The sequence below is a fragment of the Mucor velutinosus genome (genome assembly GCF_035048745.1).
Source record: "Mucor velutinosus strain NIH1002 chromosome Unknown tig00000093, whole genome shotgun sequence".
Lineage (NCBI taxonomy): Eukaryota > Fungi > Mucoromycota > Mucoromycetes > Mucorales > Mucoraceae > Mucor > Mucor velutinosus.
This window is the reverse complement of record NW_027041907.1, coordinates 1,211,984-1,226,851: the sequence shown is the minus strand read 5'-3', so window position 1 is coordinate 1,226,851 and position 14,868 is coordinate 1,211,984. Positions and strand designations below refer to the sequence as shown.

Below are 14,868 nucleotides of genomic sequence, written 5' to 3'. Positions count from 1 at the left end.
ATTTGCCGTTAAACAGGGATAATTTACACGACACAGCAGGATATACATGGTGATACCCGAGACAAAGATAAACTATTATACAAAAGATATGATCCTGTGTAACACCCCACATTAGAGGAGAAGAAAGGATCTTATCTTTATAGAGCTAAATATCAAATGTGTGGGAAAATGGCAGATACCGAGAACACTACAACTGATAACGACTTGCTATTTTTCATTGCATTGACAAAGCTGCTTCAAAGATTAGGCGAGGCAACGCCATTGCGGATATATTCTGTGCGATTCCAATAAGCGCGCAGATTCTGATCATTGAGAACATGGTCCTTGAAGATCTCAGGTTTCAAGGCTGCTAAAAAGGTAAGGTGGGAGAGCAATGCTACATCAGCCCAGCCAGCTATACGCATATGAGAGTCAATATTGGTGAATTGCTGCCAAGTATGTCTACATTACGTTGTTCACCAGTAACAAAAGGAAACTCCTTGAGGTGAGCACTGATGATTGCAATACCAGTCTTGATCTTGGTAATATTCTCATTGGCATCTCCAGCAAATTGCTCCAATGTATTGCCCTTCATCCAGGACTCACGGTCTTGTCTGAACCAATCCTGCAATGCTTGATCACCTACGGATTGGTGAATGTCTAGCAAGACGAGTCTAAAGATTGGCGTATTGATGTGCTTTTCCGAGTAGGTCTGAAAGAATTTGTGGGTAGCAACATTACCATGGAACAGAGAGGGCTTGTTGGGAAATTGCTCCTCCAGGTAATGAGCAATGTGCCATGAATCAACGACGGATTTGCCGTTATGAACAATGATGGGAACAGCGGGTCTTTTGTCACTCTTACTACAAAATGGTTAGCATATTCATTATACAGTTGACATGTGCAGTGTACTTGCGTGATTGCAGGGATTACAGTTTTAATATCATCGAAATTAACCCACTTTGTTTCATAAGGGATATTCTGGATATATATGCGAGATACTGTTCAACGTGAGGTCTCCCTGAGGTATGTTTGAATGTAGCTATGTACCTTGAGATTCAATGCATAACGAGTTTTACATGTGTTGGGTGACCACACCAATCCAGGCTTCTTGAGCAGTTCGAGATCATAGAAAACGACACTATGGTTGTTTGCAAGCATGGGAAAATACTAAGCTGGAAATTATAGCAGTGAAAGAGTGCAATAGAATTATACAACTATGGCTTCCATGTCCAGACTGGTCAGGAGACAAGGGTGTTTAGATAAGATTCCGTCGACCTTAGTGATTGGCTGTTGGCAATTGCTCACTTATCACTTATTGGCCTCAACATGCATTTGTAGTTCCTTGAACTTCCGTTGCAAAATGTTAAAAATGGCCACATTGGATCAGGTATATAATGAGCGAGTTATTTTGGATTTCTCGCTTTCTCTACTTTATCTCTCTCTCTCTCTCTCTCTCTCTCTTTCTCAATTAGCATTTTATATACCATGTCTCTACCTCCTCTCGTCTTCTTTTCTCTTACCCCTGAAGATGACAACGATGATCTGTATCCCACATCACCCCAGGATTACAAAAATGAAGAGTGTACCTGGATTGACGATTCTGAATGCCAAGAAAACCTGTTCCAAATCATCTCATTGACGCCAGAAGAGACCATCATTGACAAAGACAACCACATTCAAGCATCGTTCAAGCTTTTCTTTGAGGAATTGGGCTATCTCACAGAAGAACCAGAGCCCATTGATCCAAATCGTGATTATGAACAAGAGGCAAAAGATCTCATGAGTCAGCGTGATAGAAAAGCCCGTCAGAAGCATGTAGATCTCTTTTGTCTACCTTCGCTAGATTCCTCAAGATCTGGATTATCGTCATCTTCGTCGTCGATCCATCATGAGCACCACATTGATATCAGATCACCCCATTACATGGGCCAAACACATCATGCACATACCAGCAAAGACCCCAATCTGTCATATCACTATGGATATCATCATCATCACAATTACCACCATCATCTTCATCATCAACAAAGACCAAGTAGACTACATTAAACCTGCCCCCTCTCTTTCATATACTAGTACTTATACCCCCTTTTTCCCCTCTTTGATTGTCTCTCCCTCTTTACATACATATTTATTTCAATAAAATTATCACATTTAATAATTTTCCTTGGCTGCTTTGGCTAGTGCTTCACCTTTTCTCTTGACGACGCCCATATGAACAATGCGATCACCAGCCATAGCCACTGGGTTTGAGCTGCGTCCTATAACTACACCTGTGCAGGGAGAAAAGTACTCATCAATGACATTACCAAACATGTTTTTAATGCGAGCAATAATCTCTCCCTTCTGGACGAGCTTATTCACACTTGGATATACTTCCAAGAGACCGCCAGTTTTTGTGTAGAGCTGTCAAATGAGAGAAGAAGTGTGTGTGTGTGTGTGTGTGTGTGTGTGTGTGTGTGTGTGTGTGAGTATGACCAACAACAAAAGGTCTAGTCTCTTTAGTTCAACTTACCCAAAATCCTCTTGAACACAAGACAGTGTGAGGCGGTCCGTTCAAGTTTTCCTCATTTGCCAGTGTATTGATTTCAGTCATGTTGATGTTTTTCAAATCATACATATCAAAGTGATCCAAGATTCGCATGACTCCCATAAAAGACCACTATTTAATAAGAGTCAGTACCCAAAGCTCAATCCAACTCTTCTGATGTCTTACTTGGATATAGCGATCTTGAAATGTTTGCGGGTTACCTATTTCAACTGTGATGGCTTTGATACCGCGTGCTGCTGCAGCTGATCGTAACGTGCCTGAATACCAAAAATACGATTAGCAGGAAAATAACCTTGGCTTCCATATTTATCAATGTACCATCTTGCCCAGAATTATGTAATAAAATCTGTGGCTGCTGTAACTTTGCCATTTTGGCGCCCAAGGGATCATTCTATAGTCCACCATGATCAGTATAAAGCGGGCACCCAGCTTTAATTATATACCCACCATGTCTGCTCGAACATAGTACGAGTTGATTCTGCCAAAACTCGCAGTATGCAAATCAACCATGTAATTGAACTGAGAGATGATCTTGTTCATCAAGTGGTCGCAGAACACTTGGCTTGCATAGCCATCGTTTTTACCCGGAAACTGCCGGTTGAGATCTCGTCCATCTGCAAACTCGCGCTTAAACTTGAGGAAGCCCCATACATTGACACAGGGCACAGCAACCACCGTGCCTTTTAGTTTGTTGACATCGATTTGAGAGATGACTCTAAATGTAAATATTTATGTCAATCGACAGCATTGCGTATTCGTTCATGGTCATCTCTACTTGCCTGTGGATACATGGCACGCCGTTCAACTCATTGCCATGAACCGCTGCTGTAATGCCTACAACAGGACTGTAAAATGGATAATGTCAGTATGCACCTAAATACCCCATTGTATAGTGCTTACCCATCTTCTGTCCCACGACAAACAATGATTGGGAGTTTCAACCACTCGCTAAGGCCCTGTGTCATCATCTTGATCCAGGCAGTGCTAATTGTGTTCAACGGGAACTCATCCACTTCTAGTTTATCTCGAGTTACAGGCGGTGGCATGTCGGTATCTTTGTGAATCAATGCAAACGCGGGTGGCTCATAAATAGCATTGGGATCAAAAGATTCCATGTTGATAAGGCTATCACGACGTTCCAGCCTCATTCGCTTTGGCTGCTGGTCAGATACATCCATGACGTGCACTTTGTTTTCCAACTCTAAAGTAGGTGATTGCGCAGAGGGTGCTTTGATGAAGTTGTCCTCCTGTTCTATGGGTACAAGCAGGCTAGGACGACGATGGGAAGGACGTCTTTGGCTGGGCACAATGCCTTTATTGTTGTTGAATCGCTGTGGGGGCGTCTCTTCTTCTGGAGGAGCAGTGGCAGTAGCACCTTGAGGTTGTGGTTGCCCCTGCATGATACCGCCGAATGTCTTGCCTTCCTCGATCTGAATAACGACGACAGTGGCCTCTGTATTATTTACATTAATGACTGTCTTTATATGCTGCTGCGTACAGATACATACCAACGCCAACATAGGCAGATTGTCCTGCCTGATTTGTTGCATTCAGTAGAATACTGGTTGGGCTTGCGTCTTCATCGCGTTCTACAAACAGGGTTTCTCCCTTCTTTAGCTCAAACTTTTGATTGAGCTCATGATTTTCATCCAAAATGACACTGATGAAACCCTCGACTACGTAGACAAGAGCAAACGCGCCAAACAGCATGTTCTTTCCAGAGTCTACATCGCCTTGAAGATCTGTCTCAAAGGAGCCAATCTTTTCAACTCTAACCTGCGCTTTGCCCAGCTCACGTCGAAGCATGAATTGCAAGCATGAAACAGGCGAATTTGACAATTTGCATGTAGTGGCCCTAGATGTGCACATGTGGATTAGGCACTGTAGCAGCACACGCACCCATGTCTTACCATTCTCCCTGCCATGAGTACGGGAATAAAGGTTGAATCTTGGTCAAGGTTTCTCCTCCTTGATGCAACAATGAAAAGCAGGCATTGGATTTCTTGTCATCGTCTGTGGGCAAGATTACGGTCGTACTATCACGAATAATCACGAATTAAATCAGCCCCTTTCAACCCACACTATATTGCTTACCACTCATAACCAGGAAATAGCGAGTAGCTACAGTTGGCATGCATTGTGTTTGTACTAAATCGCCAAAAAAACTCATCCTTGATGAAATTCTTATCAGGTGGATAAATCGCTATTTCGTCCGTGGTACCCAAGCCGTTCTTCCATTGCTGAGTATGATAGTCGCTTCTGTACATTCATGCGTGAGTACACAGAGGTGCGTGTATCGCCAACAACGGTACTTACTCGGGTTTCAAGACAACAGCCTGTATGAGCGTAGGATCGGGTGACTCAGATTGAAGCAATGGACCCTCTTTATCAGATTCTTGGTTTTCTTTGGATGTAGCCGACATGTGTGAGAGCTTTAAGAGAATGAATAAAGTAAATAAATAGAAAGAGAAGGAAAAAAAAAGAGAGAGAAATGAAAAGACAGGTTTTTATTAATTTAATAAATACATGGCAGATTGTTGGTGTGAATCGGCAAGCATGGCTTCAGAGCAAGGCAGTGGTCGATTTGGCTGTTGTGGTAAAACTGCCACCCAATGGGAGAACACCAAAGTCGTCTGCATTGAGCCCACGTTGTTTCATTGCAGCTTCCAATCGCTGAGGAGGATCCTGCACAGGTTCATCCGTCAACACAAAAGTGCCCCAGTGGATGGCAATCTAATATGCGCTCTAGTTGAGCCTATAGGTTTCATACTAAAGCAACATCAACTTACAGATTGTTTACTCTTGATATCTCTATGTACATCTACAGCATCCTCAGGGGAACAGTGGAATGGCGACATGAACCATCTGGGAGAATAGGCGCCAATTGGGATCAGTGCCAAATCAAAGGGGCCAATTCTATCGCCAATTTCTTATGGATACAGCATGAGTTGGTTATTAATGCAGTGATGCAAAACATGGATTACCTTTGAATGCAGGGCAGTGAGGTAATGTATCCAGATATTCGTAATTGTACTCTGATTCAGGCTTGGTATTGAGAGGAATCCCACGATAGCCTGTATCACTGTAGGCGCTTGTCAGCTGTCGACTATCATTTCATTCTTCAGTAGTTTGCTTACCCTCCAAAGAACACTTTGCCATGTGTTGCCCCTCCCTCCTTGTCCAAGGCCTCCACACTCCAGGAAGACCACAATGTCTTGTCCTTGTCAAATGGCGTTCTACCAGACTGATGTTGAGCTGGAGTGCAGGTCAATCTAATCTGTTCCTGAGTCTTGTCCTTGACAATATGCACATTATCCCACCAATCCAACTCGATAACACGATCGTTGCCTGCACTGTCTACCTTGTTGGTCAAGGAGAACCACTTTTTGTTGCCCAAAGGAACGTAAAATTTGCAGTTGGGATACAATGTGTCTAATTGTTTGATGGTATTGAAGTCCATGTGGTCATAGCTGGTGTTTGACGCAAGTCAGTCTGGTGTATACTGACGGTTAGATTATACTTAACTTACTGATTATGTGAAATGACTACAGCATCAATGGGAGGCAATTCAGAGAGCTTGCATGGCGGCTCCGTATAGCGTTTGGGCCCTCCAAACTGAATAGGTGAGCATCTATCCGAAAAGATGGGGTCAAAGAGAACATTGAAGCCTCTGAGCTGCAACAAGACACAAGCACTAGAATGCAAGAGACATCTGAATACCAACACCACAACCAAACAAACAAACAAACAACGGCAACTTACTGGCCCATCCAGGTGGCTGTAATATCGCCATTCAGCTTTTCATCGCTGTTCTTCTTAATCAGATCCCAGTTGATATCTACTTTCTGAGGTAAATCGGTAGGCCGAATCTTCTTTTCAGTGCCACTGAGGTTCATGGTCCAAAACAATTTCGGCAGAGCAGTATATGAAAATTGAGTGTAAGATGGCCATGGATTCTTGAATTTGTTGCCATCGTGGTGATCTTTGTTGCTGTTGCCTTGTGCATACACAGGTGCAGTGTGAATAGTGGAAGTTGTCATCATGGCAATTGCAGCTGTTGTGGTAAATACTCGTTTGAGCATTTTTTTTTTCCTTGAACTGTTTGAAAAAAAAAGCTCTATATTTATACAAAATAAATCCACGATACACAAAATATGTGCGCTCATTCGGTTCAATGGACTCTCTGTTATCGAGATCAGACTGATTGCTCTCCCCGAAAAAGGAGATTTGGCCGCGTAAGATTCCGCAGAAAAATAGCTTATTTAAGATCTTTGAAACATGTGCCATGTCAACTGTACTTGCGATGCGAGCGCCTTATATTGCAGTATTAGAAATATCAGAAATTTCTTAGGGCTATGCAAATAAGGCATTCAGCGACATATTGTATGTATAATCATATATGCAATACTTAATTTCATTTATTGTAAACAAGGAACTTTGTTCTAGATGATGTTGGCCAATTTACTCGTTCCAGGCTTCTTCTTTCAGACTACTTGGTTTCTAGATCGACACATTAACTTGGTGTTACTGATAGATTAAATGTGAAATTTTCAGTAAGCAACTTCTTGGAGATATCTGCTTCTGAGAGGTTTCTGAGAGGCAAACAGTGATCGAGTTCCAGTGTTCATTGGGATATAGGGATAAAGTTGGTGATTCTGAGTTTCTCCTGGTGACAATCTAAGGCTGGCAGCCTGGCATATATTTTGCTGAAAATCTGTTTTCTATCTACCAAGAGGCAACCTGAGTGTAGATAAAGTGTACAACGCATCTTTGACCCTTGGCCAAACCATAACAGAGGAAGATTTCACAAGAGGTCTGCAGTACTACGTTTCCCAATACCTAATCCATCGATTTAGCACTCGCAATTACTCGCAATCAAAAGCTTTTAATAAGAGAGTTTTCTCTTTACATAGCTCATTGCTCGAAATTGTTTACATGAGAAAAACAATGGTTTAATTGAATTTTAGATTGGATGGTGGGTTGTTTGATTTACAGAAATAAATTATTTATAAAAAAAGAGTATGAAATTAATCAGGTAAAGAATATCGTTTATTACATTGAAAATAAGAGGGTTTATATACTATTCGAATTGAGGGATTTGATGTGAGGATAAGGTATTAGATGGGTTGATTTGGGTGATAGGATAATAGATTCAATCTATTATCCTGAACATGCCATGATATAGATCGTAACTGAATCCTGTTTCATGTCAAAGTTTATGATCTGATGTGATCGGCTGCTTGTTTCTACGCATTTGGAGATCCGGTTTAGAAATGATACATCATTGTTGCTCAGAAATGGATAGCTTCAAAATAAACTTTACTAGGAAACATGCTACTTTCTGAGCTCTAGTATCAGTATTTCAAAATTTGATTTTGGGCAGACCAAGTCTCGAAACCGGATATACTTTTTGTTATATCAAATGTCATAGCAAGGTCTCACACTAAAGGTTTTAGGCTATTCTTAGGTCCTTTGGGTAAATCATGCTAATCATGATTTACAAATCAATTGTTGGGTAGATAGTAAACCTATTTGTATTATAGTTCATCATCATGCTGTAAACCCTAGCATAATGAAAAGTATATAAATGCATCCTTGGGATGCATTCTCAATAAAAGTGTAATTCTTTGGCAGATTCAATTTTACATTGTATTTTGACATAACACTTTTTTGAATCCCATAAATTTTTTACACTTACTACTATGAATAACGCAAACCCTACTACTGTTTCTGTTGGAGCTGGTGTTGGTCATCGCTCTGCATCGGGAGATGCAAGTTTTGGTTCTGGTTCATCTTTGTCGTCTCTACAAAATGAACATAGCAATGCATTGAGCAATAATGCTCTGCATAATGGTATTGATGCTTGTAGCGAAGACGCTCGCATTGATCAGGCATTGAGCGATGACGCTCTGTCAACTCTTGATAATGATACTATCATGAATGATAGTGGTGAGCTATTGGAATTTGATTTCGATAGTGAGATCCAACCCTTGGGAATGGATCATCAGGCTAGCATGGCCAGGGACATCAAGATGTTGAGGAGAAGGCTTTTTGAGGCTACAAGGCTGTCTATCACTATGCCTGAGGATGGCACGCTTGCATCCAATGCTGGGGCCCTGAAACGCCAATTGACCATGGCTAAGGAAAACTACGATTTGTTGTTTGATGATACTCCAATGCTCTCCCCATCTATGGCCTATTCCAATGCTGCTAATAGCATAGTACCTCCAGATACGCCATATATTCAATGGAAAGGACACAAGTTTAACAACAAGAAGTTTGTCTACCCTACCATGGATGCATGCCTTCAACAATTCCAGGATGTACTGGAGTCTCGTGGTGTGTCGATCGAAGCAAACTGGAAGAGAATTATTAAGCCGAAAATGTCCACGGGTATGTCTGCCTGGACAAGAGAAATCATACAAAAGTATCCCGAAATTACTTGGGGCCAGTTCAAGAGCAAGCTCAAGGTGAAATATAGCCCTTCGGAAGCAGAAGAAAGAAAAGCTGCACTCAATAAGCTAAAGACGCTTAAATTGGACAACTGTGACAATCTAGAAGACTTCATTGACAGGTTTAACTCCTTGAAGGACTTAGCGGGAGTCAAGGAAAATACGTCTCTGGTAGACTATCTGCTTCGTGGTCTGGATATCGACTTGTATGGACCGGTGTCTATGGGCATTTCACAAGCCCGTTCCAAGGGAAGCGACACTTTGGATTTTGCTATCTCACAGTTGCGCAGTGCCTACGATTTGTTGAGAAGAGATGATTATTATAGGCAGGAAAAGCAGAGAAAGGATGCTGAACTGAACAATAAGATCAAGGATGCGATCAAGGCACATCAGCGTGCTGAGGGCTCTGCTTCGTTGAGCAACAAGAAAACTCGTCGTGCTGGTCGCCGCCATGACAAGCAATCAAGAAAGAGGAATGATAGTCCTGGTGAAGTTCTTAAATGTTATGATTGTGGTTTCACACCATTTACGTATGCGCATAAGGCATTATGCAAGAAGAACCCCAAAAATATCAAAAAGATAACAAAGAAGAAGAGCAAGTTGATTGTGCCAAGACCTGCTTCCAATGATGATACTGATTCGTCATCCTCTGATGAGGAAAGTGATCAAACTTTTGCTGTTGCCACAATTTCTACAAAGGACAAGCAAAAGGAGGAAGTCGTATCCATGGATACTGATAGTGAATGTAAGCATTTGAATAATGAATATTTCAAAAAGATGCCTAGTAATAACATGGACACTAATGGACTTCTTTATCTACCTGTGATATTAGAATCAAAGAGTGGTGTTAAGGTTAACACATGGTTTTTGTTGGACACTGGTTGTACATTTAGTGCAATCTCGCCCAAGTTACTTGATTTCATGCAATTAAATGTTGTAAATAAAAATGGTATTATTAAGCTGGCTCAAAGTAACACTGTTGTTAATCGTAAAGGACAAACTGAAGAGGAACTAAAGATTAATTATGGCTCCAAAGTTGTCTATTCCAAATTTGAAGTTTTTGACTTATTTGATGATGTCCATTGCGTGTTTGGCATGGATCTACTGTATAAAGTTGGTATTACATTGGGTAATATTGCTGCAGATTGGTCTGATCGAATTGGATATGAGATTCCTGATATTGAACCCAATCCATACAAACCAAATGAGGATCCTTATGGATCTAAGGAAGAGCGTCAATTGATGATGAATGAACTACAGCCATTCATTGATGCAAACACTAGTATCAGCCCTAAAGCATATTGTAATTTGCCTGATAGCGAAATTAGATTGCCTATAAAGAAGGATACTCCACTTTCGGACACATGTCGAAGACAATTTCCAATTGCTGAAGCAATGCGACCTGTGATCCAAAAGCAAGTTGAGAAATGGCGTGAAAATGGTGTGATCAAACGAGCTAAACCTAATACACCTCATAACTCTCCCATTTTCACTGTACGCAAGAAGAACAGTGAGGGCGAATACACTGGTAAAGAGCACCGTGTAGTGATTGATTGTCGGTTGATTAATAATGCATTGGATCCAGAGAAGCTTGAACGTTTCCCATTGCCTTTGATAAGTGATTTACATCGTAAAATGTCGAAGCATTCCCTCTATACGGTAATCGACCTATCGCAATGTTTCCATGCATTTAAGGTAGCTAAGGCATCAAGACCTTATTTAACGTTTACCGACATGAATGGACTGACGTGGTCCTTCTCTCACTGCCCTTACGGATTAACTATGGTCTCATCTCATGCCCAGAAAATTCTTTCTAATTTGCTGGCTGATCTAAGTGATGTCTGTACACATTTCATCGACGATGTCACGATCCATACTGAAAACGACCTACAAAAGCATACAGAGGTTGTCAAAACAGTTATTGATCGTTTGACTAGAGCTAACTTACGTATCAACACGGAAAAGATGCATATTGCACAAAAGAGCATCTATATTTTGGGTTTCTGCCTATCTAGTAATGGACTAGCACTCGATCCACGAAAGGTTTCCAACGTATTGGATTGGGATCCTGTCGTAAAGAGTAGTCGTGAGCTGATGTCTCGCCTTGGATTGATCAATTTCTTTCGATCCAATTTACCTTGCTTGTCAAGATTGACAGCCCCACTAGATAAGCTTCGAAACGCACATGATATAACCAAAGTATGGAAGCCGGAACACACTGCATTGATGAAGCAGTTGCAGGAATTGTTAGTCAGCTCAGCAGTGTTGAGTGTGCCCAACTTGAATTATCCCATATGTGTTGTAACGGATAGCTCTGCATATGCAATTGGTGCTGCAATGTATCAAGTAATCAATAATAAAGTCAAGTATCTTGGTTTCATTGCACGCAGTTTGGGACCATCAGAGCAACGATGGGGAAGCTCCAAACGTGAATTAGCTGCTGTTGTGTACGCATTCAAAAAGTTCCATCAATGGTTGTATGGACGCCCATTTCATTTGTTTGTAGACAATCGTGGTATTTTGTTCTTACATACAAAACCTAAATTGGATAGAATGGTTGAGAACTACTATGATACTATCTTTGAAATGGATTTCGATATTACGTTTTGCAGTGGTATTAACAATATATTGGCGGATACATTGTCGCGTCTTTTCTGGCCATACAATACGCTGGTGGAGAGTGGTAATACACGTTCCATCAAGGATCTCGACAGGGAGATATTGATTAAACAGGATATTGTTAAGCAAAAGGGTAATAAGAAGAGAAAGAATACTCATGATGATGAGGTAGTAGCAGCTACTAAGAACAAGAAGCAAAGAGTACTGAATGAAGAGGAAAAGGGGAAAAAAGATATCAAGGGAGCACAAGATAAGAACACAGTTTTATCATGTGAGTCTTCCGGCATCTCCAATTCCAGTAAAGTAATCATTCCAAATAAGACTTCTGATCTATTTAATAACTCTAAGTTGACAGCGTATGCGAATTCATTGAAAGGAAAGAATGAAGATTTTTACTTTTGCGTCAGTCATTTAGATGTTTATCAAACGCCTACAACTGATGAAGAGAAACAGAGCATATTAGAAAAATCTCATCTGCTAGGCCATTTCGGTATACATGCTATGGAGCAAGTAATACACCAAGATTTGAACATGCATTGGAAAGGGTTAAGAGAGGATATAACCCAGTACATCCGTAATTGCCACAAATACAGACAGTTCAATCTAGCAAAGCATGTATATCATCCTCCAAAGCAAGAAGCGCCTGAAGGCATTATGGATCATGTTGTGTTTGATCTAGGTGGTTTCGATTGTACAACGCCTAGAGGCAACAATTTTATCCTTGTGGTATTGGATCTATTTTCACGTTTTATTGTACTGCGTGCTATTCCTGACAAGTCTGCTACGACTGTTGCAAAGGAATTAGTGTCCATATTTTCCCTGTTAGGCTACCCTAGGGTGGTAGGACATGATCGTGGAGCTGAATTTCACAATGTCCTGTTGGAAAAGATCCTGAAGCATGCAGGAGTGGAGAATAGAGCTAGTTTGGCCTTTACACCACAAGGCAACAGTTGCTGTGAAGCGGCAGTTAAGAATTGTAAGACAATCATCATGAAGATGTTGGAAGGTCGAAGTGAAGATTGGGATCTGTACCTGAATGGAACAGCCTTAAGCTTAAATGTTCACAGATCGAGATTACACGGAATGATGCCATTCGTAGTAATGTTCCACAGACTACCCAATGAGTTCAAGGATTATCGAGGAGATAAACCTGTTCTTCATGAGAAAGAAATTGATGTGAAAGCATTCAAAGAGAAGCTAGATCTTATTGATAGAATCATTGTACCAGCAATCAGAGATCAGATAATGAAGACGCAAGATAAGGATAGTAAATACTTTAGAAAGAGACACAGAATCTTGGAAAATCCTTATCCTGTTGGATCTACTGTGATGATAAAGAATATTGAGAACAAGAACAGAAAGACGGATCCAAATTATGAAGGTCCATTTTACGTTCATGGTCATACTAGAAATGGAAGCTATATTCTTACTGATAGAACAAACTCGTTCTTAGCTAGAGATGTACCTACGCAGCAAATCAAGTTGATTAGCACAAGTGATACTAGAGACAATCCTTCAAATGCGTATGTCGTCGAAGCTATTATCAATCACAAAGGTAGCGCACCCAATTACAAGTATTTGGTAAAATGGAAAGGTTATAGTGAAGATTGGAATTCATGGGAACCTCCCTCTATGTTTGATTCTCCTGATGTGGTCAAGCAGTATTGGGCGCGAGTAAATGCTAATAATAGCAAGACATCTAAGGGCAAGGCACCGAAAGCTCTGAGTACCCGAGAGATTGCTACGCGAGAGACTAAATCAAGAAATAAGCGCGAAAGGTTATTAGCTAAAGATGATGTATAATTGTTTGGTGAAAGGCTATACCTTTTCCTGTTCACAGTTCCTTTTGTCCCATCGGGTTTTGGATGTGTATAGGTTTTTAACGGTTGCCCTAATGATTAATTATCTATACCAATAATCTATACATAAGTTATATATGCAATTCATGTTTACTATACATAAGATTAATCAAGCAGTAACATGCACCAGATTGTCATATATTAATGATGGTTTTCTTTTTTTTTCTTTTTTTGTTATGTCGGCCTATTATATACTATATGAACTACTACAACTACAATCTACTACAACAATGGTTATGTCCAAGTTTCGCATGTGTCTTATGCTGGTGTGGGGTGGTGTTATATCAAATGTCATAGCAAGGTCTCACACTAAAGGTTTTAGGCTATTCTTAGGTCCTTTGGGTAAATCATGCTAATCATGATTTACAAATCAATTGTTGGGTAGATAGTAAACCTATTTGTATTATAGTTCATCATCATGCTGTAAACCCTAGCATAATGAAAAGTATATAAATGCATCCTTGGGATGCATTCTCAATAAAAGTGTAATTCTTTGGCAGATTCAATTTTACATTGTATTTTGACATAACACTTTTGTACTTCCAGAATCTTTGATATGAGGTAGAAGGTAGCAGCTAATAAAATGGAGGCACGTTGGAAATCAATGGCATAGGACAGATGTTTGGCAGAGCATTTGGTTATGGGAAGGCTTTGTATCTAGTGCACTGCCATGCCCATTAATGTATAACTTGTAATGATGAGAGTACAATGACCTTGTAGAGGGAAGGCAGAAGATGTACTAAGAATGAGCAGGTTGTTGGTGCAACTATTTGTAGATCCTTAGCTATCTTGAGCAATACTTACTATAAAATATATGTAAATATTATTGAATAAGTAGTATTAAGGTTAGTGGATTAAGTGTAATAAAAGTATAAGGAGTAATGATAAATATTTTGACTAACGTTTATTAATACCTGTCAAAAGGAAGGCTAATTATATACTACTATACTAATGTTTCAATCATGTGCATTGAAACATATCCAATGCGAATCATTATTACATTACTTTCCTTACGCAATAATGAATTTAAAAGACATCCCGTACATGGAACTGTCTCATGGATATTATATCAAATAATTGCATCATACACTATTAAGGAAATATTTCAATTGTGTCCATTTGGATAACCTTTTATGGCAAAGATGAATGGTAGAGCAATATGAAAACCACTAGTTATAACCCTTCGCCGTTTGGACCTCTCAGCCAATCAAATCGCTTGAAAACTCCGCTGACCTAAAAAAAATTTTGCGAGGGTTTCCCCTTGTTTTGATGTGAGGCAAAATTTTAAGCGCCGCTATAATAGCAATATAGCCGCTGCTATCATCAAACTTCCCCCAGGTGCTAGAGCATGCCTTACTTACACCACCTAGCTTTTAAATTCTGGCATTGAGACCCTCAATCATCA

At 40.3% G+C, this 14,868-nt stretch overlaps 5 protein-coding genes across 5 annotated transcripts; 2 read left to right on the top strand and 3 right to left on the bottom strand.

Annotated features, from left to right (window-relative positions):
- Positions 1–236: 236 nt before the first annotated feature.
- ATC70_002144 (uncharacterized protein) lies at positions 237–1,140 on the bottom strand (the record flags this gene model as incomplete). Its single annotated transcript, XM_064821526.1, has 4 exons — positions 237–394; positions 451–838; positions 892–960; positions 1,030–1,140. 4 exons carry the CDS (start codon positions 1,138–1,140, stop codon positions 237–239), a joined length of 726 nt encoding a protein of 241 aa, XP_064681212.1.
- Positions 1,141–1,467: 327 nt separating this feature from the next.
- Positions 1,468–2,031, top strand: ATC70_002143 (uncharacterized protein; the record flags this gene model as incomplete). The annotated part of the gene is made up of 1 exon (XM_064821525.1): positions 1,468–2,031. One exon carries the CDS (start codon positions 1,468–1,470, stop codon positions 2,029–2,031), a length of 564 nt encoding a protein of 187 aa, XP_064681211.1.
- A 105-nt stretch (positions 2,032–2,136) lies between these two features.
- On the bottom strand, positions 2,137–4,956 carry ATC70_002142 (uncharacterized protein; the record flags this gene model as incomplete). The annotated part of the gene is made up of 10 exons (XM_064821524.1): positions 2,137–2,388; positions 2,498–2,644; positions 2,699–2,790; positions 2,852–2,924; positions 2,981–3,248; positions 3,434–3,986; positions 4,042–4,388; positions 4,444–4,569; positions 4,628–4,792; positions 4,850–4,956. 10 exons carry the CDS (start codon positions 4,954–4,956, stop codon positions 2,137–2,139), a joined length of 2,130 nt encoding a protein of 709 aa, XP_064681210.1.
- Positions 4,957–5,095: 139 nt separating this feature from the next.
- ROM2_2 (RHO1 GDP-GTP exchange protein 2) lies at positions 5,096–6,615 on the bottom strand (the record flags this gene model as incomplete). Its single annotated transcript, XM_064821523.1, has 6 exons — positions 5,096–5,266; positions 5,323–5,462; positions 5,518–5,615; positions 5,671–6,003; positions 6,063–6,227; positions 6,296–6,615. The coding sequence occupies 6 exons, from the start codon at positions 6,613–6,615 to the stop codon at positions 5,096–5,098; spliced, it is 1,227 nt and encodes a 408-aa protein (XP_064681209.1).
- A 1,620-nt stretch (positions 6,616–8,235) lies between these two features.
- Positions 8,236–13,407, top strand: ATC70_002140 (uncharacterized protein; the record flags this gene model as incomplete). The annotated part of the gene is made up of 1 exon (XM_064821522.1): positions 8,236–13,407. One exon carries the CDS (start codon positions 8,236–8,238, stop codon positions 13,405–13,407), a length of 5,172 nt encoding a protein of 1,723 aa, XP_064681208.1.
- Positions 13,408–14,868: the final 1,461 nt, after the last annotated feature.